Here is a 26429-nt window from a genome sequence, read left to right on the forward strand (position 1 = left end):
TCTTGTATCATCTTATAGTGTAGTAACTCTTGGTTATCAATTGTATGAGTTACTGATAATGGCTCACTAGGTAACACAGAAGTTGTTGACATGCCTTTGGCTGCTTGTATTTGCTCATGGGTGTGTTTCTAGTGTTCTGGAATTGTCTTGCATTTTAAATAAATGACAAGGATTGCCACTGTCATCAGTATTACTATTATTGTTCCAAACAGATTGGCCAGTGGAGTGAGATGTAAAACCAGCAGTGTAGTGTAGTCGCTCAGTTATATCCAACTCTTTGCAGCCCCATGGACTGTAGCCTGCCGGGACCCTCTGTCCATGGGATTCTCCAGGCACGAATACTGAAGTGGGTTGCTAATTCCTTCTCCAGGAGATCACCCTGACCCAGGGATTGAACCCAGGTCTCCTGCATTCTAGGCAGATTCTTTACCATCTGAGCCAGCGGGGAAGCCCGATGTAAAACAAGGTGAGATACAAATATTGAAAAGAAGATGGCCCTCTGCAGAGGCAAAAAGGGGCCAACAAATTGAACATGTCATTTATCAAGGAAGAAATAAACATATAAAAATTAATCTTATTTGCAAAAAACAGGATAATATTTTTCATCTGTTAAATTGGCAAAAATGCTAGAGATGATCATCACCGTTGTTGAGAAATGTCTGGTATGTGTAAAGAGTTGCATACACAGCTATTAGGAATAAAACTTGGCAAAATGTTTCTGAAAGGCATTTTAAAATTACATCAGAACCTTAAAAGTGTTCATATTCATTGCTGCCTTAGTTCTACTTCTAGGAATTTACTATAGGCAAAGTGTCTTCCTTTGCATTGCTAATCCCTTTGAGAATCTGATTAAAGTGATGACTCCTCTCTTGGAAAAATGCAAATGTACAATCAAGTTTGCATTTAATTCCTCAGGTCATGTGGTGAATGCCAAACCCCAGCAAAGTTGCACTACCATCTATGACAATATTAATTTGTGTAACATGTAAAAAGGACTTTTCCTGTTGGCTCAGTCATAAAGAATTTGCCTGCAATTCAGGAGACCAGGGTTCAATTCCTGGGTCAGGAAGATCCCCTGGAGAAGGAAATGGCTATTCCCTCCAGTATTCTTGCCTGGAGAACCCCATGGACAGAGAAGCCTGGCGGGCTACAGTCCATGGGATCCCAGAAGAGTCAGACAAGACTTAGTGCCTAGAACAACAGCAACACCAAAATACTGTTACTTTAGAAAATTATAAAGAAATCCATAAAACAAAATCTGTGAGAATTCATGTTAAAGTATATTTCATGTAGAAAATTAAAAGATTTACATTTATAAAAGTTAAAATGTAGCATAGCACAAATTATCCTTTTAACTTATGTCATCAGCTGCTGCTGCTTCTGATCTTCCCTTTGACTCCACAGAACTGGTGGGATTTCAGCCCCTTCCTGCCCTGGTTAGCACCCCTGAGTGGAACTTTCAGGATCAGTCATTGAGTTGCTTCTCTCTTCTGGCTAAGGCCTTGGAGTTGCAAGTTTTGTTTTGTCTCCTCTTTTCTGGAGAAGGAAATGGCAACCCACTTCAGTACTCTTGCCTGGAACATCTCATGGACAGAGGAGCCTGGGAGGCTGCAGTCCATGGTGTCGCAAATAGTTGAATATGACTGAGCAACTTCACTTTCACTTTTCCTTTCTACCAAAGATGAAAATGTGTAACTCAGATAGGGACTTTAACCCCTCGACCAGAACTCAAAACCCATAGTTTTCCAACTGAGACCACAAACCTGGTTTCAGGATTTAATGAAGCTCAGGTTCTTGATGTCTCATCACAGAAAGAATTCAGTGAGAGACAAAGTGATAGGTAAGAAGTGGATTTATTTAGAGAGAAACATAATTCACAGACAGCATGGGCCATCTTGGAAGGAGAGAGTGCCATCAAAATATGGTGTGGTCAGCTTTTATGGACTGAGTAATTTCATAGGCTAATGAGTGGGAGGATTAGTCCAACTATTTTAGAGAAAGGGTGGAGATTTCTAGGAACTGGGTCACCATCCACTTTTTGGTCGTTGGTGGTCAGCCTTGAAGTAGTCATGGCGCCTGTGATTGTGTCATTTAGCTTGCTGATGTGTTACAATGAGTGTATACTGAGGATCAAGATCTAGTGGAAGTTGGCTTGTCCACCATCTCAGACCTGTGTATGTGCTCAGTAGCTTAGTCGTGTCCAACTCTTTGCAGCCCCAGGGACTATAGCCCGCCAGATTCCTCTATCTATGAGATTTTCCAGGCAAGAATACTGGAATGGGTTGCCATTCCCTACTCCAGGGGATCTTCCTGACCCAGGGACCTAATGCGAGTCTCTTGCACTTCTTGCATTGACAGGCAGATTCTTTACCACTGAGTCACCTGGAAAGCCCATTTTGGACCTATTTGGTTGTAATCAGTTTATGGCATGTCCTTATAAAGTTTGTGCCCTTCCCTCTTCCTTCCTACTTCAAGAGGTATTTATGGGGGAGAATAAACACATGCCAGCCTAAGATGAATCTGATTCCTCTTTGCAACTGAGAGACCTGTCCCCTTAAGCAAGTGCCTGCCATCAGGGCCAAGAAAGAGTTGGCAAGACCACATGAGTAGGAACTGAGCTTGGTGGTAAAGAGGGTTGGGATATGTTCATAGTGCTATTCCAAAGAGACCCTTTGGTCAGGAGACTCTCCACGACTTATATCCATTAGGGGGATGTTTCAATGAGATACAATAATTGGAAGTAATTGAGGAACATTCAGGGCTGTCTCTAAAGAGAAGGGATAATGAGTAGCAGAATTGTAGGGTGTGAGCAAGAAAGAGAGAACAGATAGATGGTGGTCAATTGGTGAATCCTAACTTTATTTACTGGGGTCCTCAAGAGAAATTGAACCAGTAGAATGTGTTTGTGTGTGTATGTGTGTGGATAGATAGATCTAGATCTAGATCACATGATCTATTTACCCAACCCTTGGAGAGAGACTGTTTATCTACTACAATCCAGATTGTTTCTTCAGAACTTGTCATGGCATGAAAGATTTGGACCACCAGCTAAGAATCCATAGGGAGATGGAGAGGGATTATAGGTTAGGCTGTGATGACACTGAAGACTGCTGTGCTCATCCCAGCATCCCCCAGAGTCAGTCACAGTGGTCTTCTCTCAGGACCCAGCTGGCCTTTGGAATGTAGCAGGTATAGATTAATGAATAGACTCATCTATATAAAGGTCTTCCTTGACTTACAATGCAGTTGTGTTCATGCTAAATCTCCCAGTTGTGTCTGACTCTTTGACCCTACAGACTGTAGCCTACCAGGTTCTTCTCTCCATGGAATTTGCTAGGCAAGAATACTGGAGCAGGTTGCCATTTCCTACTCCAAGGGATCTTCCCAACCCAGGGATTGAATCTATGTGTCTTGTGTCTGTTGCACGAGCAGGTAGATCCTTTAGCACTGAGCCACCTGGATGCCCTACAGTGGGATTACATCTTGAAAAACCCATCGTGAATTGAAAATGTTGTCAGTCAAAAATGTGTTGAATACACCAAACCTACTAAACATCATCGTTTATTCTTACAGACCTTAGATGTGCTAAGAACACTGACATTAGCCTGAAGTTGGGCAAAATCATCTAACACAAAGCCTATTTTAAAATTAAGTGTATTGTCTCATGTAATGTACTGAAAGTGAAAAATGGAATGGTTACCTGGGTCCAGAATGGTTGTAGGCATATCAGTTGTTTACCCTCATGGTTGTCTGGCTGATTGGGTGCTGTGGTCAATGCTGCTGACCAACATCATGAAACAGGATTATAATGCAGGTCTGGGAAAAGAGCTAAATTCAAAATTCAAAGTACAGTTTCTATCAAATGCATGTCATTTTTGCAACATCGTAAAGTCAAAAAAAAAAAGAAAAGTAAGTTGAACTGTTGCAGGTTGGGGATCCTCTGTGTATTACATATATAAAATTAAGAGATTTATTCTAAGAGTTTGACTTATATGACTTTGGAGGCTGAGAATTTCCAAAAGTTACAGTCAGCCTGCTGAGAGCCAGGAAAGCCCATGGTGTAGTTCGAGCCTAAGTCCAAGTCTGAAGGCAAGAGAAGACCAATGTTCCAACATGAAGACAGTCAGCCAAAGAAAGCGAATTCTCCTTTTGTTGTTGCTGTTCAGTCACTAAGTCATGTCCGACTCTTTGCCATCCCATGGACTGCAGAATCCCAGGTTCCTCTGTCTTCCACTGTCTCCTGGAGTTTGCTCAAATTCACGTCCATTGAGTCAGTGATGCTATCTAAGCATCTCATCCTCTGCCGCCCGATTCTCCTTTTGCCTTCTGTCTTTCCCAGCATCAAGGTTTTTTCCAGTGAGTCAGCTCTTCACATCAGATGGTCAAAGTATTGCAGCTTCAGCAACAGACCTTCCAATGAATATTCAATATGATTTCCTTTAGAAGTGACTGGTTTGATCTCCTTGCAGTCCAAGGGACTCTCTTTTGCTCCACCTTTTCTTCTATTCAGTCCCTCAGTGTGGGGGGCACTTACATAGGGGAGGGCCATCAGCTTACTCTAAGGATTCACATGTTACTCTCCTTCAGAAAGACCCTCACAAAATGTCCAGAATAATGTTTGAGCCAGTATCTGGACACTCCAGGACCCATTTGAGTAGAAAATGAACAGTCACATCATCTTCCTGGTAGAATGAGGAGGGATGAGCTGAACCAACACCAGCTCTGTCAGTGACCGGGCTTTGTACTCTCGCACATATATGGACTGGCCTTTAGGTCTCTCTTGGTCTCATCACATTAAGCATTTCAGCCTCCCTGTGGGACTGGTGATGGAGAGAATGTGAGAACATGGACACACATAGAAGTCACTGGAAGAATAGAGCAAGTTCAACCAAAAAAACCAATAAGAGAAGACCTGTATGTAAGATCCAGTGAATTTACAGGGAAAACATGCACCGCTATAAGGATATACTCAAGCAGTGAATTTAAGTTCTTTTTCAAAAGGTCTCCTGCTTTCCTGGCCTGAATCTGTGAAGCATGGTTTCTGTAATATTTGCTTCATGTACATGTGTTCTCCAGGGTCTAGAGAGTCAGATAAGGCCCTTGCCAAAGGTTTCAGAAATTGTGCACAGGACATTCTCTTTGTCCTCCCATCTGTCCACACAGATGTCCTGATGCTATTCACAGGTCTCCTCCTCGAGTTGTCAGGCTGCATTTTCTGTTGATTTGTTGAACCTTTGAAGAGAAACTTCCTTCAGTTTTTTTCTCCTCTCAAGAACATATTCATCAGAGGTGACTTTAACCAGAAACCCTTCAAAGCTACAATACATAAACCTTTATAAATACTTGTTTCTGTATTTCTGTATTTAGAAGTTTAGAAAGTTGTACCTGACTTAGCAATATCCTTTCTTATAAAGAAATCTAGTACCAAAATCCTATAGGATTTTTTTTTTTTTTTGCAGTGTGATAATTTCGATATGGAGACAAATCACAATATTTTCAAAGGGTTCAGTTCAGTTCAGTTCAGTCGCTCAGTTGTGTCCGATTCTGAGACCCCATGAATCACAGCATGCCAGGCCTCCCTGTCCATCACCAACTCCCGGAGTTCACTCAGACTCACATCCATCGAGTCAGTGATGCCATCCAGCCATCCCATCCTCTGTCATCCCCTTCTCCTCCTGCCCCCAATCCCTCCCAGCATCAGAGTCTTTTCCAGTGAGTCAACACTTTGCATGAGGTGGCCAAAGTACTGGAGTTTCAGCTTTAGCATCATTCCTTCCAAAGAAATCCCAGGGCTGATCTCCTTCAGAATGGACTGGTTGGATCTCCTTGCAGTCCAAGGGACTCGCAAGAGTCTTCTCCAACACCGCAGTTCAAAAGCATCAATTCTTTGACGCTCAGCCTTCTTCACAGTCCAACTCTCACATCCATTAGAGAGCAGTAAAGGTATGTCTCCAAGATAAGTTTTAACTAAGACTATACAGTTGTGATGGTGATAGTGATGAAAAGTTATCTTTCCATCATGCATTGGTTTCCATTTGGAAACAGAAGGTAAATATGGTGTTTAAAGCTCTTGAGTCATCACAGATTTGATTACTAAAGGTATTGCTTGTTTATGGAAGATAATTTAACTTGTTATATGCCCACTTAAATACCTGAATTTAGATGCACCAGGAGGATTAGAGTAGAATTTGTCACATATCACTAAGATAGATAGGCTTCCCAGGTGACTCAGTGGTAAAGAATCTGCCTGCCAAGCATGAGACCTGGGTTCAATCCCTGGGTCAGGAAGATCCCCTGCAGAAGGAAATGGCAACCCACTCCAGTATTCTTGCCTGGAAAATCCTGTGGACAGAGGAGCCTGATGGGCCACAGTCCATGGGGCTGCAAACAGTTGGACCTGACTTAGCAATTAAGCAGCAGCACTAAGACAGATAAATCCAGTCAGCTTGAGGGAGTGTATCTTGATCACAAATAGGTTCCTGAGTGGGTGCATATTAATACAAGTTTATTCTTCAGGATATGAACATGGCTTAGTCAACTACAAATGCTCACTCATAAAGATCTTTCTGTTTTCCTTTTAAATTAGCATCGAGCCAGGGGCAAATGTACTCATGTATGTTCCTAAAATTTTTAGTATGAAATAATTTTAGGACAAAAAATGAAGTTATTGTAACTTATTTCTATATGTATTTCTCTTAGTTCAGTTCAGTTCAGTCACTCACTCGTGTCCAACTCTTTGTGACCCCGTGGACTGCAGCACACCAGGCTTCCCTGTCCATCACTAACTCCTGAAGCTTACTCAAACTCATGTCCATCGAGTCAGTGATGCCATCCAACCACCTCATCCTCTGTCATCCCCTTCTCTCACCTTCAATCTTTCCCACCATCGGGGTCTTTTCCAATGAGACAGTTCTTTGCATCAGATGGCCAAAGTGTTGGAGCTTCAGCTTCAGCATCAGTCCTTGTAATGAATATTCAGGACTGATTTCCTTTAGGATTGACTAGTGATTGACTAGGATTGACTATGGTTGAAGCCTGGCTTGGAGAATTTTGAGCATTACTTTGCTAGCATGTGAGATGAGTACAGTTGTGCGGTAGTTTGAACATGCTTTGGTGTTGCCTTTCTTTGGGATTGGAATGAAAACTGACCTTTTACAGTCCTGTGGCCACTGCTGAGTTTTCCAAGTTTGCTGGCGTATTGAGTGCAGCACTTTCACAGCATCTTTTAGGATTTGAAATAGCTCAGCTGGAGTTCCATTGCCTCCACTAGCTTTGCTCATAGTGATGCTTCCTAAGGCCCACTTAACTTCGCAGTGCAGTCTAGGATGTCTTTCTCTAGGTGAATGATCACACCATCGTGGTTACCTGGGTCATGAAGATATTTTTGGTATAGTTCTGTGTATTCTTGTCACCTCTTCTTAATATCTTCTTGTCTTAGGTCCATATCATTTCTGTCCTTTATTGTGCTCATCTTTGCATGAAATGTTCCCTTGGTGTCTAATTTTCTTGAAGAGATCTCTAGTCTTTCCCATTCTATTGTTTTCCTCTATTTTTTTGCACTGATCACTGAGGAAGGCTTTCTTATCTCTCCTTGCTATTCTTTGGAACTCTACTATCAAATGGATATATCTTTCCTTTTCTCCTTTGCCTTAAGCTTCTCTTCTTTTCTAAGCTACTTGTAAGGCCTCTCCAGACAACCATTTTTCATTTTTGCTTCCCAGAAGGGAAGTGTATCTCTCTCAAATGCTTATTTGCTTGATCATTCATGCAACACCCACCAACCCAATTTTGTAATAAGAGGTGATGCCCCCATACTTTGGGGTATAGTTCTCAGAAACTGGGTATTTATCTTATGTAGCCATTCTTATATATCCTTATATCTTTATATATATATATATATATATATACACACACACATACACATATATATATAAGCATATATATATATGTGTATATATATACATATATATACATACATGTAATGTAGTTTGAACATTTTTTGGTATTGCCCTTCTTTGGGATTGGAATGAAAAGGAACCCCTTTAAAAGCTGGTGCCCTTTTGTTTTTTTGTTTTTTTTCTATAAAGAAAGCTGAGAACCAAAGAATTGATGCTTTTGAACTGTGGTGTTGGGGAAGACTATTGAGAGTCCCTTGGACTGCAAGGAGATCCAACCAGTCCATCCTAAAGGAAATCAGTCCTGAGTGTTCATTGGAAAGACTGAAGCTGAAACTGAAACTCCAATATTTTGGCCACCTGATGCAAAGAACTGACTCATTGGAAAAGACCCTGATGCTGGGAAAGATTGAAGTTGGGAGGAGAAGGGAATGACAGAGGATGAGATGGTTGGATTGCATCACTGACTCGATGGACAGGAGTTTGAGTAAACTCTAGGAGTTGGCTATGGACAGGGAAGCCTGACAAAGCTGCAGTCCATGGGGTCACAAAAAGTTGGACACAACTGAGCAACTGAGCACTTCCTACTTTCTGGCACAGTATGATATTTAAGTTCCTCTCATACCTTTCATGTGCCTGTCATGGAATCAACAATTTTTTTCCTCTGAGGAGGGCTGGTTCCTTTCAGTAGAAAATGGTATTTAGCAAAAGGATTTGGGTTTCAGGCGTGGGCCTTGCTACTTGCATGTCACTGCTCACAGAGTCTCAGTGGTCGCTGATGAGAAATAGGAGTGTGTGTGTGAATGTATATGAACGTAAGTCTTCATTTTTCTGGAATATTTGGTAATTCCATGTTTAGTTAACCTCAGAGTGACTTTCTTGTTTCCAGCCTCCACTGGCCTTCTAGTAAGAGCTCTAGACTTATAGCCAGTAGATTGGCATGTTTATTTTATTCAGTCACATGTTGCCTCAACATTATTATTTCTAAATCTTTGGCACCTTTTCTGGTCTATTCCCAACCAATTGTGTGCTAAGGAAAATGAATTGATACAGTGCTACAAGGACCCCAGTGTTTGTCCCTTGGATCCATTTGTCAGGATAACCCTCAAGCAGTGTGCTTGATATTGATTTGTCATTTAGAGAATTTTCTCATTGTGAACATTTTAGACCCTAGAGAGCTCTACTGAATTTCTTTCTGGTATATTCCACTGATTAGAATGCAGAAGGGGAGCTATCAGACTTGTCACAAAATAAATTGTTCTTGTGCCACTGAGTAGAACAGTGGTTTAACCATCCTTGGTCCAGCTTACCAGAAGGGGCCAGATGAGGGAATGTATGTTTTAATGTGGTGTCATTTTTATTAAGTGACTTTGTCTTCTGAAGCACACTTCAGTGCCTTCCAGATAAATTGCTTCTGTCTTTGACAGTGACAATGACAATATTTCCAAGCGTCACACATCCAAGAGCCAACTGACAGGGCAAATTGCACACTGGGACTGCTTGATAAATGCAAGATGGGACCCCGCATCTCAAAGCACTCTGCATCAGTGGAACTAAGTTGTAATATGAATAACAGAAATAAATCTGTCACTTAAGTTTCTAATTGTACGACACATGCTGTATTTAACAGCTGAAGCAGTGTTCATCTCTTTGTTAGAGTACAAAAATAGCACATAATTGTTTCTTGATATTGGGTCTTACTAAATTTGTTTTTCTCCCATGACAGAAATTTACATAATAAAAAGAAACTGTATCTCCCAGTAAAATTTTTATTAATATTTTTATAGATTCTATCAGCATAACTCATGCAGATACTTGGGAAGAACTGCTTAACAACAAGAAAGTATTCTCAGTATGTGTGACATCAGGAAAGCTACTGAAATAAGTAAATAGCACTAAACAAAGGCATATGCATAAATGTGCCCCAGAGGGTGTGTGTTTTATAAAATCTACCTTCTACTGCCAGCATTGTTGCTACTATTGGAAAAAATATTAAGAATAAGCCGGTAAGCCTTTCTGGGTCATCACTAGCCCCTCTGTTAAAGTCAGAGGCAGGCTTCCCCTAGACAGCCTTGCTCACCCTCTTAGTCAGCTGATCAAGCCTGGCTAAATAGATATAAGGCAAAAGACGTTGCAGGTATTATGGGGAATGGCCACAATTGGTCCTCATCCTTTTCTAGCCATAGGATAGCCGGGTCTACTTTTATCCTGATAAGGGTGAGGAAGAGCTGCCAAAAATAGGTGCCAGAATGGTACCCAAGACTTACTTTGGAGAATTAAACCCTAGTTTTTAACCACAGTCATCTGGGCGTCTTAGGGATGACTCTCAGGAGACCGAAGGGCTGAGGATGGAGAAGCACGCCAGGCTTCCCTGTCCATCACCAACTCCTGGAACTTGCTCAAACTCATCATCGAGTCAGTTGTGCCATCCAACCATCTCATCCGCTATAGTCCTCTTTTCCTCCTGCCTTCAATCTTTCCCAGCATCAGGGTCTACTCCAATGAGTCAGTTCTTTGCATCAGGTGGCCAAAGAACTGGAGCTTCAGCTTCAGCATCAGTCCTTCCAATGAATATTCAGGACTGATTTCCTTTAGGATGGACTGGTTGGATCTCCTTGCAGTCCAAGGGACTCTCAAGAGTCTTCTCCAACACCACAGTTCAAAAGCAGCAATTCTTCAGCTCTCAGCTTTCTTTATAGTCCAGCTCTCACATCCATACATGATCACTGGAAAAACCATAGCCTTGACTAGACAGACCTTTGTTGGCAAAATAATGTCTCTGCTTTTTAATATTCTGTCTAGGTTTGTCATAGCATTTCTTCCAAGGAGCAAACATCTTTTAATTCCATAGCTGCAATCACCATCTGCAGTGATTTTGGAGCCCAAGAAAATAAAGTCTGTCACTGTTTTCATTGTTTCCCCATTTATTTTCCGTGAAGTGATAGGACTGGATGCCATGATCTTCATTTTTTGAATGTTAATTTTAAACCAGCTCTTTACTGTCCTCTGTCATTTTCATCAAGAGGCTCTTTAGTTTCTCTTCCGTTTCTGCCATAAGAGTGGTGTCATCTGTATATCTGAGGTTATTTATATTTCTCCCAGTAATCTTGATTCCAGCTTGTGCTTCATCCAGTCCAGCGTTTCTCATGATGTACTCTGCATGTAAGATACGTAAGCAGGGTGACATTACACAGCCTTGAGGTACTCCTTTCCCCATTTGGAACTAGTCTGTTGTTCCATGCCCAGTTCTAACTGTTGCTTCTTGATGTGCATACAGATTTCTCAGAAGGTAGGTCAGGTGGTCTGGCATTCCCATCTCTTTCAGAATTTCCCATAGTTTGTTGTGATCCACACAGTCAAAGGCTTTGGCATAGTCAATAAAGCAGAAGTACATGTTTTTCTGAAACTCTCTTGCTTTTTTTGATGATCCACTGTATATTGGCAATTTGATCTCTGGTTCCTCTGCCTTTTCTAAATCCAGCTTGAACATTTGGAAGTTCATGGCTCATGTATTGCTGAAACCTGGCTTGGAGAATTTTGAGCATTACTTTGCTAGCATGTGAGATGAGTACAATTATGTGGTAGTTTGAGCATTCTTTGGCATTGCCTTTCTTTGGGATTGGAATGAAAACTGACCTTTTCCAGTCCTGTGGCCACTGCTGAGTTTTCCAAATTTGCTGACATATTGCGTGCAGCACTTTCATAGCATCATCTTTTAGGATTTGAAATAACTCAGCTGGAATTCCATCACCTCCACTAGCTTTGTTTGCAGTGATGATTCCTAAGGCCCGCTTGGCTTTGCACTCCAGGATGTCCGGCTCTAGGTGAGTGACCACATCATCGTGGTTATCTGGGTCTTTTTTGTATAGTTCTTCTGTGTATTCTGTGTATTAGAAATTTATTGGAATGATTGTGAGTAGGTTGGGAAAACTTGTTTGGATCTCTCAAATAAAAGAAGAGGGCAAAGAATACCAGAATAGAAAAGTAGAATAAAGCAACTTAAATGTTACTATAAGATTTCAATGAAGACAAGTCAGTTTGATGTGCCTGAAATATCCTGAGAATGTTTCAGGTGTCATCCTGAGAATGAAACACAGGTGTCAAGTGAGGCCAGGTATGCTACCTGTCCATTCAATGTAAAATATCCACGGCATTCTAGCTGCCAGTCTATCTTGTTCAGGAGGCAGGGTAGGCCTTATATCTCCTAAGTCCTTGATTTCCTAGTTCCCGTCTGATTCCCCTCTCCCTTGGCACTCTTCTGAAGCCATCAGCCTGCCTGATCCTCTACCACAGTAGCATCTCAGGAAGCCAAACCACAGTGAATGTAAAGACTAATAACCCTGCATGTGGCACAGCTTGCGCCAAGGAATAGAATCTAAATGAGGACTTTTTCGGTCCGAGTTATGCTGTATGAAGTGAAAAGGCTTTTTTAAACCCAAGAGAAGTTTTCCAGTTCATCAGAAGCACTCTTAGAAGCCCATACGTGTTCTCCTCCCTGATACCGGCCTTGTCTACATAACTTTGAGTTCTATAAACTCAGTCATAAGCATCTTCTGTTTAGCTGGAGTGTCAGCCCCAAGAAGGCAGAGGGCTTTTATCAGTTTTATTCACTGATATACCTGGTTCCTGGTAGGTGTTCAATGAATAGTTATCAAATGAACATACAGGATAAACAAATCTACTTTTCAAGCCAAAGCTTATCACTTTCATTTTTCTCACAATAACTTCATAGATTTCACTGTGAGCAGTATTAATCCTTTGATGTTGTCTTCGTGATTTAAAGCATGTTATACAAGTTCAAGGTTATAGTTAGCATCACTTTGGTCTTGCATTATGAATTGTTAGGTCATTGGCATGTTGGATGCATCCCCACTCTTCAGAGTGCCTAGTGGATCCTTGCTCCTCTGTGACCAGCCAGGAAGGAGTAGATTCAAGCCTGCATCATAAATCTCAGGATTTTGTCCTTTACCTTTTCTCTGAAGTGTGCAAAAGGGAATTAATGTGAGAACAGAAGAGCTTGGCTCTGGAATTTGGCCCAGGAGTATGAGTGGCTCTTTGTCTCATCTTCCGCCTTATAACCCACAGGCTGTTAGAATTCCCAGTTACGTGTTCTCCTTCCTGTGTTTGTATCATGTTGTTTTATGTTAGCAGGGGAAAGGAAGTCTCCTACAGACAACGAAGGACAAAAAGATCTTTTATATCCCAAGAAAGGCCTCTGGAGAATCTTTGTTCTTGACGTATCTTCTCAGAGAAGCCACATAGTAAAGTGAACCAAAGTTGAGCCTCTGAAGTCAGGTAGTTGGGCTTATCCAGCCTTGAAGGTTGAAGACTGCAGCAAACCAGGTCCTTCGTTTCTTAGGTCATCATCCATCTCCTACCGTCCTTCAGGGACCTCTGTTATCACCCTTTCCGTCTGGCTGTACAGTCTAAGGGGAGATGATCCTGGGTCCTCACCAAGGCGGTTTCAGGCCAGAATGAAATACAGACAGGCCACCAAGAGGAAGGAATGGAATGGTGCCGGCTCTGCCAGTAGGGTGCACATCGGGAAACCAGGGTTGTTTTGCCACAGAGGTGGGAACAGTGATTCATGAATGGAGAGCTGGCTGGGGTGTTGGAAAACTCATGGGTGGGAAGCAGAGATTCTGAGGACACTGGTCTCTCCTGATCTGACACTCTTAATGATGCAGACACTCTGGCGGGCCCCTTGGCTCCATGGCCTCTCCACATTTTCGCATGCCACGAATATCCTCAAATACTTCAACTGGGACTGGGCAAAGCCTATTCACACGCATTACAGACGTCTGTGTCTGGGCATTGGTTTATGCCATTGAATGACACAGAGGGGAAAACTTTTCATTTTTTTTTCTCTGTTTGTTTATTTCTCTCTGAATGATTCATTCTTAATAAGTTTATTGCCCAAAGCCTGTTTCTGCAACCATGGGAAAGATTCCAGCATTTATTTCCAATGGGTTGTGACTCCTCCTGAAGAATCTTCTCGTCTTCTTCCAAGTCCCTTTGTCGCAGCACCTCAGGAAGTTATCTTGAAAAATGTCTGTCTACCATTCTGGACGTTTAGGGAACAATTTCGTGACTCTGTGTTTCTCATCTGCTTTGCGACTCTGGAAGCTTGCGGCTCCTGAGAACGAGGCTCAGAAGGGACTTATTCATGGAGAAAACATTCACCTCTTTCATAGATGGCCAAGATGACAGGGTGCTCATTCACAGACCCGCCATCGGTGCTTAGCTATGTCAGTGGTAGAAGCCTCGAGGCAGCCTTGCACATTGAGTCCTGTGTTCTCGCTCACAAGGAGGACGTGCCTGGAGAGGGGTGTGCAAACAAGTCTCCCACACGAGGAAGACTGGGGCAAGAAGGGATCTCTCTATATGTATATTTAGAGTAAATCCCTGCTGGAGTGTTGACATAAGAGGATACCTGGCTAAAACCCCATATTTCAGGGTTTCTATTTATTGAGACACATGTTCTCTGTGGTCCCATAAGCAAAGAGGGTGCGGCTGCATGCAGAGCATCACTAAATCTTTGGTATTTTGAGAGAATTAATTTTTAAAATACTTTTTATTTATTTCCCTTGAAAAGCAGAGCCATAAGGCACAGTTCTGTTAAACTAAATATAAAAAATTAAAGAAAAAATCACTTTAAAGCCTGAATTTTTTTTTTTTTTTCCACTGACTTATAGTCAACAGTATGGATGAATGCCAGACACTGGGGAACTTAATAGGAGAATTAGGAAATCTGCAGGCAGGTAGTAAATAATTGGCATATTAGGGGAAAGTGCTCAGAGACAGAATTCCGGAACTCGGGCCAGTTAGGATGATAGCCGGGCTGATTTAAAGGGGTCGTTCTGAGGAGAGACTGTCTTGATGCCTCATTTTATCATTTTTGCATTCCATTTTCAAGGAAACTCTACTTAGAGAATTCTTTTTATTCCATTTCTAGGGAAACATTCAGATAATTCTTTTCCTATATTTCCTTAAGGCGGCAATCTCCAACTATTTTTGGCACCAAGGACCAGTTTCATGGAGGACAGTTTTTCCATGGATGGGGGAGGGATGACTCAAACACATGATGTTGATCGTGCACTTGATTTCTATTATTGTGACATCAGCTCCACCTCAGATCTTCAGGCATTAGATCCCAGAGGGTGGGGATCCCTGCTCTAAGGATATACCAAATTATTAACCGTCTGAGCTTCGAGGGACGCTCAGGTGGTAAAGAATTTGCCTGCAAGGCAGGAGACCTGGGTTTGATCCCTGGGTTGGGAAGATACCCTGGAGGAGGAAATGGCAACCCACTCCAGTATTCTTAAGCCTGGAGAATCCCATGGACAGAGGAGCCTGGCAGGCTACAGTCCAAGGGTCACAAAGAGTTGGATACAAATGAGTGACTAAGCACACACGCAAATTATTAACATATTCTTTTAATTGATGTAATCTCATGGGATTTCAGACAAAGCTATCAGTTCCCCAAAGGTAACAAAGTAGAGTTACATTGACTTCCCAAGGTTTACCCAGGGCATAAGTTACACTCCCTAATTTATGCTTTGTGTTGGCCACACCTTATAGGAAGCAGAGAGGAGCTCATTACTGGGACTGTTTAGGAAGGTTTGGGCAGGGTTAGTGTATTTTTGGGGAGAAGGCAATGGCACCCCACTCCAGTACTCTTGCCTGGAAAATCCCATGGATGGAGGAGCCTGGTAGGCTGAAGTCCATGGGGTCGCTAAGAGTCGGATACGACTGAGCGACTTCACTTTCACTTTTCGCTTTCATGCATTGGAGAAGGCAATGGCAACCCACTCCAGTGTTCTTGCCTGGAGAATCCCAGGGACGGGGAAGCCTGCTGGGCTGCCGTCTGTGGGGTCGCACAGAGTCGGACACGACTGAAGCGACTTAGCAGCAGCAATGTATTTTTTGGGGGGACTTCCCAGGTGGCACTAGTGATAAGAACCTGCCTGCCAGTGCAGAAAATGTGAGAGACAGGTGTTCAATCCCTGGTTGGGAAGATCCTCTGGAGGAGGGCATGGCATCCCATTCCAATATTCTTGCCTGGAGAATCCTATGGACAAAGGAGCCTGGTGGGCTACAGTCCATAGAGTTGCAGAGTCAGACACACTGAAGTGACCTAGCATACACACATGCAGTGCGTTTTTATCAAAGAGAGGACACAGCTAAGAGCCTTGCCGAAACCCTGGTATTGCTAAGCAGCAGGACTGGAGCTGCCATCACTGGAGAATCAGCCTTTCTCTGGTGTTGTAGATGTATGTTTGCTAATTCTGTGCTTGGAGGAAGGGCATGTCTGTTCACTGCAGCCTCTGGCCTCCGTGGCAAATCCCAGTTAAAAGTAGATGTAAGTTGCAGTGCCCCAGCAAACAGTTGGTGTGAAAGTTGGCCCTTGTCAATATCGCAGTTGAGAGGCGTCATCGCATAATCCGCTCTTAGCCCGTCTCCATCTGCAGGCTTAGTGATACTTTGTGAGATGAAGCTAATGGAATATTCAGGATTAGTGCTGTTAGAACATGTTTATGCCTCTCTGTTCACAGGAAACTTTTGGAAAGATGCCAAAAGTCTGAAATTCTTTAGATTGAAAATTTTTTAAAATTAATTTATTTTTTAATTGAAGGATAATTACTTTACAGAATTTTGTTGTTTTCTGTCAAACATCAATATGAATCAGCTATAGGTGTACATATGTCCCCTCCCTCTTGAATCTTTGGTTTCATTGTAAATAGATTATATGTGTTTGAGTTTTAGAAACCAGATAATATATACATGGGCTTCCTGGTGGCTCAGTAAATAATCTGCCTGCCAATGCAGGAGACTGAGTTCGATCCTGAGTTGGGAAGATTTCCTGGTGAAGGAAATGGCAACCCACCCCAGTATTCTCACCTGGGAAATCCCATGGACTATAAACAGATCATATATAATAAATATCTGTAAAAGTATATAATGTATATTTACATGATGCATATAAATATATATTTCCTTATTTTTTGTGTTCCATTTTACCTGAGAAGTTTGGGTTTTTGAACCTTATTTTCTGCAGTTATAAAACGAGAACAAAGTTTTAAGAAATGCCCAGGCATGGAAGGGAGTGTCATTTACAAAAGCACCAGACAATAGAATGTGATTCTTTCTTCGGGAAGACTCATGGTTTCTAGGGTGTTCATACAATGTTAAAATTTCTCTTACAGCTCCAAGATGGGAAAGATGAATAAATGGCTGAAAAGTGAAGCTACATGGGAATGATTCTCATATAATAATAAAGTGGTCTAAGAATTGAACGAGTGTCTTTTTAGGCTGTCTGTTATGTGCAGCTTTCCTAGATCATCACAATATTGCTCAATTCCCAACACTTTGTAGTATACACTGTGTACCCGGAACCACCCCCTGATCTGCAGTTCTTGTCTTTAAATATAGGTTGGGAGATTAAAATTGACCTTTACACCCTTCCATGTGTAAACAGATAGCTAGTGGGAAGTTGCTGTATAGCGCAGGGAGCTCAGCTCAGTGCTCTGAGCTGACCTAGTGGGCTGAGACAGTTGGGGTGGGGTGGGGTGGAAAGGAGCCCAAGAGGGAGGGGATAGGTGTATACATATAGCTGATTCACTTTGTTTCATGGCAGATATGAACACAATGTAAAGCAATTATATTCCAATTAAAAAAATCCAGGTTAGTGATAATAAAATTCCATTCTTACCTACAGGGCTGTTGATGGATCTGGTGGACACAGTGCTTTTTGCCTAAAATGTGATGCAAGTATTTCTTGTTACTGTTCAGTGTGTGACTTGATTTGGCTGCAGACCTGTGTAAACAATGATGTGGGACTTGATGCTTAGTGAGTTGTTTGCTGCTGCTAAGTCGCTTCAGTCGTGTCCGACTCTGTGCGACCACATAGACGGCAGCCCGCCAGGCTCCCCCGTCCCTGGGATTCTCCAGGCAAGAACACTGGAGTGGGTTGCCATTTCCTTCTCCAATGCATGAAAGTGAAAAGTGAAAGTGAAGTCGCTCAGTCGTGTCCGACTCTTAGCAACCCCATGTTGTTTAGGTGATAGTAAAAACAGGCCGCTGAGATTACTTTCCTGGTAAGTTTAGTACCAGGAGATTATATCTGTGTGTATGTTGAACCTCAGTGTTTTAAAATTGTTTTTTGAAGAAATGTCTACATATTATTACAGAGCATTCATTGTTGTCTTATTAAACTCTTTAAGCTAATCATCTCAGCTCTATGCTTCTCTCAAGCAAACTTCCAAAAATAAAACGTTATTTTCCTTCAAACCTTTAGTTTTTAAATAATGAATATTTATGAGGAATACATTTTTCCTTAGTTGTCAAAATGTTATTATTACTAATTTTACTATTACTGCTTTTCATTGGAAGGAATCATAAACAACTTATTGTAACAAAGTTTTAAAAATGTATTCTTTATATCATGATAGAAATCACTGTATAATTTTTTAAAAATTGTGTGTGTGTGAGAGAGAGGAAGAGAGAGAGATGAAAGCACATCAAAGGAGATTGTCTCCATCTGAAGAATGTTTCTATCAAATATAACAGATATAAACATAGCTATTTCTAGTCTCAGGGGACAGTAAGAAAGAATGCTTTTCACTTCAAGCTCTCATACTAGTTTCCTCCATTTGCTTTTCTACTTCAAAAGTAAAGATGTCATAGAAAATAAAGGGGTATTGATACATGGTTTATCTTAGATGAACCTTGAAGACATTATGCTGCGTGAAAGAAGCCAGACACAGAAGGTCACATATTTTGTGATTCCGATTGTGTGAACTCTCCAGAATAGTAAATCTCTAGCAACAGAGATCATATTCATGGTTTCCATGGTCTGGATCAAGGGGAAAGTGAAGAGTGACTGCTTAATGGATACTGGATCTCCTTTGGTGGTGATAAAAATACTCTGGAACGAGACAGAGCTGATGGTTGTATAACAGTTTGATGGCTACATGCCACTGAATCATAAATGGTTAACATTATGTAATGTGAATTTCACCTCAATTAAAATAATGAAGTTGTTAAGAATAATAAAGGTATCATAAATACCATATACAGAAAGCATGTTTCAGTAAGTCAAGAACCTTATGTTGTGCGTTTCCTCACAAAGCCCTCTTTATAATGTGACTTAAATCCAGAGTGACAAAGAGCTGTTCTGCAGTCATGTCCATGGAGAGTGCAGGCACTTGCAGGATCTTTCTGAGTCATTTCCCCGCTTCGGTGTATTGCCAAGGGTTTTCAGTTTGATCTCTGAATATCGTTCCCATCTGTCTCCCCTGTCCTTTCCACCACCTCCACTCCTAAGTCAGGCCACCCTTGCTTCCTGGTTGTGCTGTTGCAACACTTCCTGCCTGAGTAGTCTTCTGCTAGGCAGCCCCCTGACTTGTCTTTCTTCCTGGCATCCGTAAAGTCTTCCAAGTTCACAGCCTCCATCATATCCAGGTACCCATTGGACTATAGACCCTCAGTGGCATTCCATCCAGAGCAGAGAAGGCCCCATTCCTCAGACTGTATGTAAGACCACTTTTCAAAGTTCAGCCTGTTTTTATCCAGCGGTCATAGACCGTCTGTTTCCTCTTCAGGGCCGTCCTAGGCCAAATGTGTGGTCAGGCCAAATTGCCCCATGTGCCCAAGAAAGTGAGGACTTTCCCCACTGCAGCACTTACCTTCCTGCTCCTTTCTACCCTTCACCGTCTAGTTGCTGGGCTCCTGTCTGAGCTTTGAAGCCCTGTTGCCTTGAAATCCATTGACTCCTTCCCAGAGGAATTCCTGAAGCATGGTGAGTGCCATCACTGGCTCTGTTAAATGCTCAGAGTACATCATGTGAAATGCCGGGCTGGATAAATTACAAGCTGGGATCAAGATTGCCAGGAGAAATATAAATAACCTCAGATATGCAGATAATACCACTCTAATGACAGAAAGTGAAGAGGACCTAAAGAGCCTCTTAATGAGGGTGAAAGAGGAAAGTGAAAAGGCTGGCTAGTAACTCAACATTCAAAAAACTAAGATCATGGATTTCGTGGATCATGAAGTCCCATCACTTCATGGCAAATGGATGGGGAAAAAGTGGAAGCAGTGACAGATTTTATTTTCTTGGGTTCCAAAATCACTGTGGACTGTAGCTGCAGCCATGAAACTAAAAGACACTTGCTCCTTGGAAGGAAAGCTATGGCAAGCTTAGACAGCATATTAAAAAGTGGATATATCACCTTGCCTCGGTCCGTATAGTCAAAACTCTGGCTTTTCCAGTAGTCATTTATGAATGTGAGAGTTGGAGCATAAAGAAGGCTGAGCCCAGAAGAATTGATGCTTTTGAACTGTGGTGCTGGAGAAGACTCTTGAGAGTCCCTTGGACATCAGGAAGATCAAACCAGTCAATCCTAAAGGAATATCTCACTCCTGAATATTCATTGGAAGGACTGATGCTGAAAGTCCAATAATTTGGCTACCTGCTGGGAAGATCTGACTCATTGTAAAAGATCCTGATGCTGAAAAGACTGATGGCAAAAGGAGATGGGGGCAGCAGAGGATAAGATGATTAGAGAGCATCACCGACTCAATGGACATGAATTTGAACAAAGTTGGGAAATAGTGGAGGACAGAAGAGCCTGTTGTGCTGCAGTCCATGGGGTTGCAGAGAGTGGGACATGACTTAACAACAACAGAAGCTTTGTGGTACCGCCTGCCTGCCCTTTCCACCATCTGCCTCACATCATAGCTGTATCTGTGTGTGTGCAAAGGGCTGGCAGTTTCTCCAGAACTACCCACTCAGTGAACTGAGGAGCTAGGATTTATTTTCAACCTCACTGGGCTCAAAGATGCCACTCTGAACAAATATTCAGCTACTTTCTGCCCGTTAATTTTGGACCTCTCCATCTTCCCCTTCTCCCATGCCCACCTGGCACCTTGCCATTGTGCATAATAGGTTCCTAAGAAATATTTCTAGAATGGGCCGCATTTGTGCTTCTTTTCTAAGAAGTCATCTCTTTAAAGGGACAGTACAGACTCTTGTTTAAGAGAGAAGTGAAGCACAAAAACATGCACCGGGGTTCAGCGTCTGTGTCCTGAACCTTTTGCGTGTGGCCTTTAACGTCCACTTAACAGAAACATTGATTTAGAATCATTGTGGCCAAATGTCCTTGCTCAGTTCTCACCATTTCTCTGGACCTCTTTCTAGTCTCTTCTAAAAAGTATTTGGAAAAGACCAGAGTATAATTGGGCCTCTTATTTATATATATCTGGCCAATTATATATATATCTGGGCCTCTTATTTTGAGCCAAATAAGTCGCTAAGTTTTATCTAACTCTTTGTGACCCCATGGACTGCAGCAGGCCGGGTTATGTGTTTGCATAATGCACGTGCCAGATGATAGAGGGTCTGTCTATCTTGATGAGTGAAAAATAAAGTGAGAGAGTGAACATCTTTTCTTGGTATATTATAAATCAATTTTTAAAGGATACTATTTGAATCATTTGGAATTACTTTTCTTTGTTTTTGGAGAAGGAAATGGCAATCCACTCCAGTACTATTGCCTGGAAAATCCCATGGACAGAGGAGCCTGGTAGTTTTAGTACTGCTCATTTAGCTATTTGATAAACCTGGGTTTTAATCTTAACCTATCTGTAGGTCTTTCATTTTTATCAGGTGGGACAAACTGGGAGAGTAGTATTTACATGTATACACTACTATGGGTAGAATGGTTAGTGGAAAGCTCTGCTCTGTGATAACCTAAAGAGGTGGAATGGGGAGATGGGAGGGAGGTGTAGGGGAGGGAGAGGATAGACACACACACACACATATACATGTAGCTGATTCATTTTGCAATACAGCAGAATACATTTTGCAACACAACATTATAAAGCAATTATACTCCGATACAAACAATTGTTTGGGTTGAAATACAACTGGTTATTGCTCCATTTTTAAACATTACCTTGGCAAGAAAACAGTCATGTTTTAGACCATCAGTTAAATAGAACAGTTTTTGTGTCCTTGGCATTTTCTAAGAAATAAGTAGCTTAAGTGAAATCAAACATTGAGAGATTTACAAAGAGAATCTGTCTAGGAGATAAGTTTAATAAAGATTTTGTTTTTCAGAGGCAACATTCCTTTGACTCTTTCTTATCATAAAAGTCTGTGTGTGTTTGGTCAAAAATCAACTTCAAGTGGATTTATAATTTCAAAGAAATGCCAAATCCTGTAAAAGATCATAATCATTCATTCTGAGTTTAAAAGGAGATTGGGGGAGGGAGAGTAGTCCTCTAGAAATTAAATTTTAAAAATCTAACCCTGTTTTAAAAATTTCAGTACCTTTGTCAAGGGGTCAACTTGTTAGGGAGAAAAAAATATAAATTTTGACAACAGTTATTATTTTTTAATATTTATCTACGTATTTATTAGCTGTATCATGTCTTAGCTGCGGTGCACAGGCTCTGTAATTGTGGCATATGGCTTAGTTGTCCTGTGGCATGTGGGATCTTAGTTCCTCAGTCAGGGATCGAACCCACATTCCCTGCATTGGATGGCAGATTTTTAACCACTGGACCACCAGAGAAGTCCCAACAGTTCTTCTTTTAAGGGGCAATAAAGATATCTCTCCATTGTTCTAGAGTGAAACTGTGATTCTTTGGGGACATGAGTGAACAGCTAGAATCAAGAGTCTACTGTTGACCTCTCTCTTTTTTTTTCTTCTCTTCCGTCTGCAGGTGACCTATCTGGGTAAGGTGCCCACCACAGGCATGCAGTTTTTGTCAGGCTGCACAGAAAAGCCAGTCATCGAGCTCTGGAAGAAGCACACACTGGCCCGAGAAGACGTCTTTCCGGCTAATGCCCTCCTGGAAATCCGACCATTCCAAGTGTGGCTCCATCACCTCGACCACAAAGGGGAGGCCACGGTACACATGGATACCTTCCAGGTGGCCCGCATCGCCTACTGCACCGCCGACCACAACGTGAGCCCCAACATCTTCGCCTGGGTTTACAGGGAGATTAATGATGACCTGTCCTACCAGATGGACTGCCATGCTGTCGAGTGCGAGAGCAAGCTGGAGGCCAAGAAGCTGGCCCACGCCATGATGGAGGCCTTCAAGAAGACTTTCCACAGTATGAAGAGCGATGGCCGGATCCACAGGAACAGCTCCTCAGAAGAAGCATCCCAGGAATTAGAATCTGATGATGGCTGAGTGAACTGAGAGAGCTTCAGCAAAGGCAGCATTGGTCAAGGAATTCAAGATGACAGACGGATAAGCGATGATTCAAATTTGGGATGAAAAGACTGCCAAATTATTGGCCGACCAAGCTTTTTAAATTCAGAAGAGCAGTTCTAAATCTAAAGAAATGTATTATTAAAGTAATTACGTTACATTGAAATCTGCTGCTGCTGTGACTATGAGGAGGGTGGGAGTGTGGATGGGGAGGGAAGTTCTAGACTTTTCTTTTTCTTTTTTTGGCTCATTTTCCAATGCCTCCATTGTAGTTCTCCATGCTGATTTTCCCCACTCTTGGTAAACATACTGCAGTTGATATTCAATGCACCATTCCAACTTGCCTTATGAAACCCAACAAAAATGTCAGATGCACCTATAGAATCCCTGGTTGTGGGGGGAGATGGTGAGTGCTAATGCTGACGAGGAGGCCTCTGGGCTTAAGGAACAATGCAGAGCTCCTCTCCCCTGGCTGGTTTCAGATTCTCTCCTCAGTAAGCAAATCAGCACAGCTTTATTGAGCTTTATAACTAACAACCTGATAGTTGGCAGTTAATTCACAGTTAAAGGCAATGCTTTTATTACATAGTGTATCCAGTAGCACTCTGTTCTTATTGTATTCACTTCATCGATTTTCTTAGAATACTTGCAACTACTAATAGCCCCTTTCCGCCACTGCCCCATCCACCCTCTCTGCCCTTCCAATCCACTACACCATCCCTCCAGGATTGCAGTCTCAACCTACATGGCAGGACACCAAAAGGGAAGACAATAATAACCAAGGAAATGAAAGAAGCAGTCAAACAATGTGGGAGCTTCAAACCACCACCACAGAAAGTCCAGAAAAAGGGAATGAGCAATCATCGAGTATACAAAGCCCATGTGGGCTATCCTTTCTTCAACTGCAATTTATGGTAACTTATTTAGTTGATGATCCTATCTGATGACTCTCTCACGGCAAGCTTCATATCTGAGCTGGTATCACTAAGGAAGCGTTGACCCATCACTCAACATGGCACTCGAGTAGGGAACGGATTCTATAAACCAGACTTATCCAGAGAACCTATGTCCATTCGCAAGGGAAATCTGACCTTCTTCTCTTCTAATTGGATTGCTCTCTTAGGGTCAGAGTTGCCAGTTTGTTGGGTATTTCTAATGAGAACTATTCACTAAGACAGCCTGAGTTTTCTTGGTTTGATGGATCTTTAAATACCATAAATGCAAAGAATCAACACTGAGTGACATTGAAAGTACTGGTGAAAACCCACACATTTAAGGCCGAGAGCAGAGGAAGTTTTCCAGGTGCTGCTGCTCCTTTCTGAGAGTCTGTTTTGAATCCTGGTAACCATGTCAGGGGCCCTGGGACACCTTACAGAAGCCTTAAATGAGAGTTTATAGAATCCAGAGAGAAGTGGTGTTGGTGTTTTGGTCTGTGTATCTGTGTGTCCGTGTATGCATTTGTGTGTGTGTATGTGTGCCCCCGAGTGTGGGTCCCGTCTTAAGGCATGTAGAATAAGCATGGAGTTGTATTGAGGGGAGCACACCTTCTGGAGATCCGCTTGCTGCTTCACGACAAATGTAAACTACTCTTTAGCATAAATGCATTCATTCTTTAATAAAAAATATGTTTGCATTAAAAAACCTGAGGAGTTTCATATTGTATATGGCGTTCCTTTTTTAAGTAAAGAAAACCTGAGGGACAAAACAGATCAAATTGAATAGATGTCTGTTTTACACATGAAAAGCGTTAGTCTCTCAATTGCGTCTTCCTGTTTGCGACCCCATGGATTGTAGCCTGCCAGGCTCCTCCGTTCATGGAATTCTCCAGGCAGGAATACTGAAATGGGTAGCCGTTCCCTTCTCCAGGGGACCTTCCCCATCCAGGGATCGAACCCAGCTCTCCTGCACTGCAGGCAGATTATTTACCATCTGAGCCACCAGGGAAGCCCCAGTTTTACACATGCTGCTAAGTCACTTCAGTCGTGTCCGACTCTGTGCGACCCCAGAGACGGCAGCCTACCAGGCTCTGTCCCTGGGATTCTCCAGGCAAGAACACTGGAGTGGGTTTTACACATGGTAGTGTGTATATGTTAATGATGCTCTCTCAATTCATCCCACCAGGCTCAAGAGGAAGGGATATATGTACACATATAGCTGATTCATATTGTTGTTTAGCAGAAATTAACACAACGTTAATAATTATATATAGTAAATTATATATATATACTATATATAATTATATATAGTAAAGTAATTATACTCCAATTTTAACACATGTTTAGAGAGAATTCCCTATTTATTCAATTTAATTTTTTTTATATTTATCTTTAAATACTCCAATTTAAAAGATAAATTTAAAAAATTAAATTGAATAAATAGGGAATTATAAATAGGGAATTATATATAGTAAATTATATATATATACTATATATAATTATATATAGTAAAAGTAATTATACTCCAATTTAAAGATAAATATAGAAAATTGAATAAATAGGGAATTCTCTCTAAACATGTGTTAAAATTTGATCATCAATGACTTATTCCTTGATGGTGTTTAAAAGCATCTTGCTTTATTTTTGAATACTACACCTATAGATAATGACTGCCCCTTCATTGAGGTCAACAATGGAAAGAGTTACTTAGTGTGATAGTCTTATTTCAGAGGAGAATCTTCTGGAACATTTTGCAAATGATGGCTATTTATAAAATCTCACGTACCTCTCGGGAGAACCTGCACTGAAATCGTGGAAGGTAAACACGAAGTGATTTCCTTCTGACAGAACTGGTTAAAAATGTCTCCTCCAGGCCATGATTTCTCAGAATAGCCCCATTAATCAAATAAGGCAGATGGCCCTGGAGCCTGTGTGTCTTGAGCAATGCCCTTCATGGGATCAGTCACAAATATAAAGGCTTTGAAAGTGAAAATATGGGTGCCTGCTAATGAGAAGAACTCAAGGAAGAATTACTACCTCACTCCTCCAAGGAAAATGGCATTTTCTTTCAAGTTGAACTTTTCTCATTTCCAGGTTCACTCTATTGTCCTTGAATATGCTTTGAAGAGGGGGAGAAAAAAAAAAAAGAACCCAACCAGCATATATTTCCAAACAATGCCATTTTCCTCTCTCAGTAAAATTTGGATGGTAAGGGCACATATGGTTATTTATTGCAGAAGGCATTTGCTGGTATTTTTCTCAGGGTACCAAGTGTGACGTGCTACGTAATCAGCTCTGAGAACATTGGCATGAGCATGTGCTTAGCGATTAGTAAGCAATTTAGAGATAAATACAGGACGACATCTTTCAA

The 26429-nt window shown here is 41.7% G+C and overlaps 1 protein-coding gene across 1 annotated transcript in view; it reads left to right on the top strand.

The window, feature by feature from the left end:
* The window catches only part of PID1 (phosphotyrosine interaction domain containing 1), a 265346-nt gene extending 240593 nt beyond the window's left edge, over positions 1 to 24753 (top strand). The window contains exon 3 of the mRNA XM_005901780.3: positions 22626 to 24753. Coding sequence (XP_005901842.1) covers positions 22626 to 23102 — 477 coding nt within the window. The 3' untranslated portion in view covers positions 23103 to 24753. The remainder of the gene's footprint in view (positions 1 to 22625) is intronic.
* Positions 24754 to 26429: the final 1676 nt, after the last annotated feature.

This window comes from Bos mutus, chromosome 2, assembly GCF_027580195.1.
Source record: "Bos mutus isolate GX-2022 chromosome 2, NWIPB_WYAK_1.1, whole genome shotgun sequence".
Lineage (NCBI taxonomy): Eukaryota > Metazoa > Chordata > Mammalia > Artiodactyla > Bovidae > Bos > Bos mutus.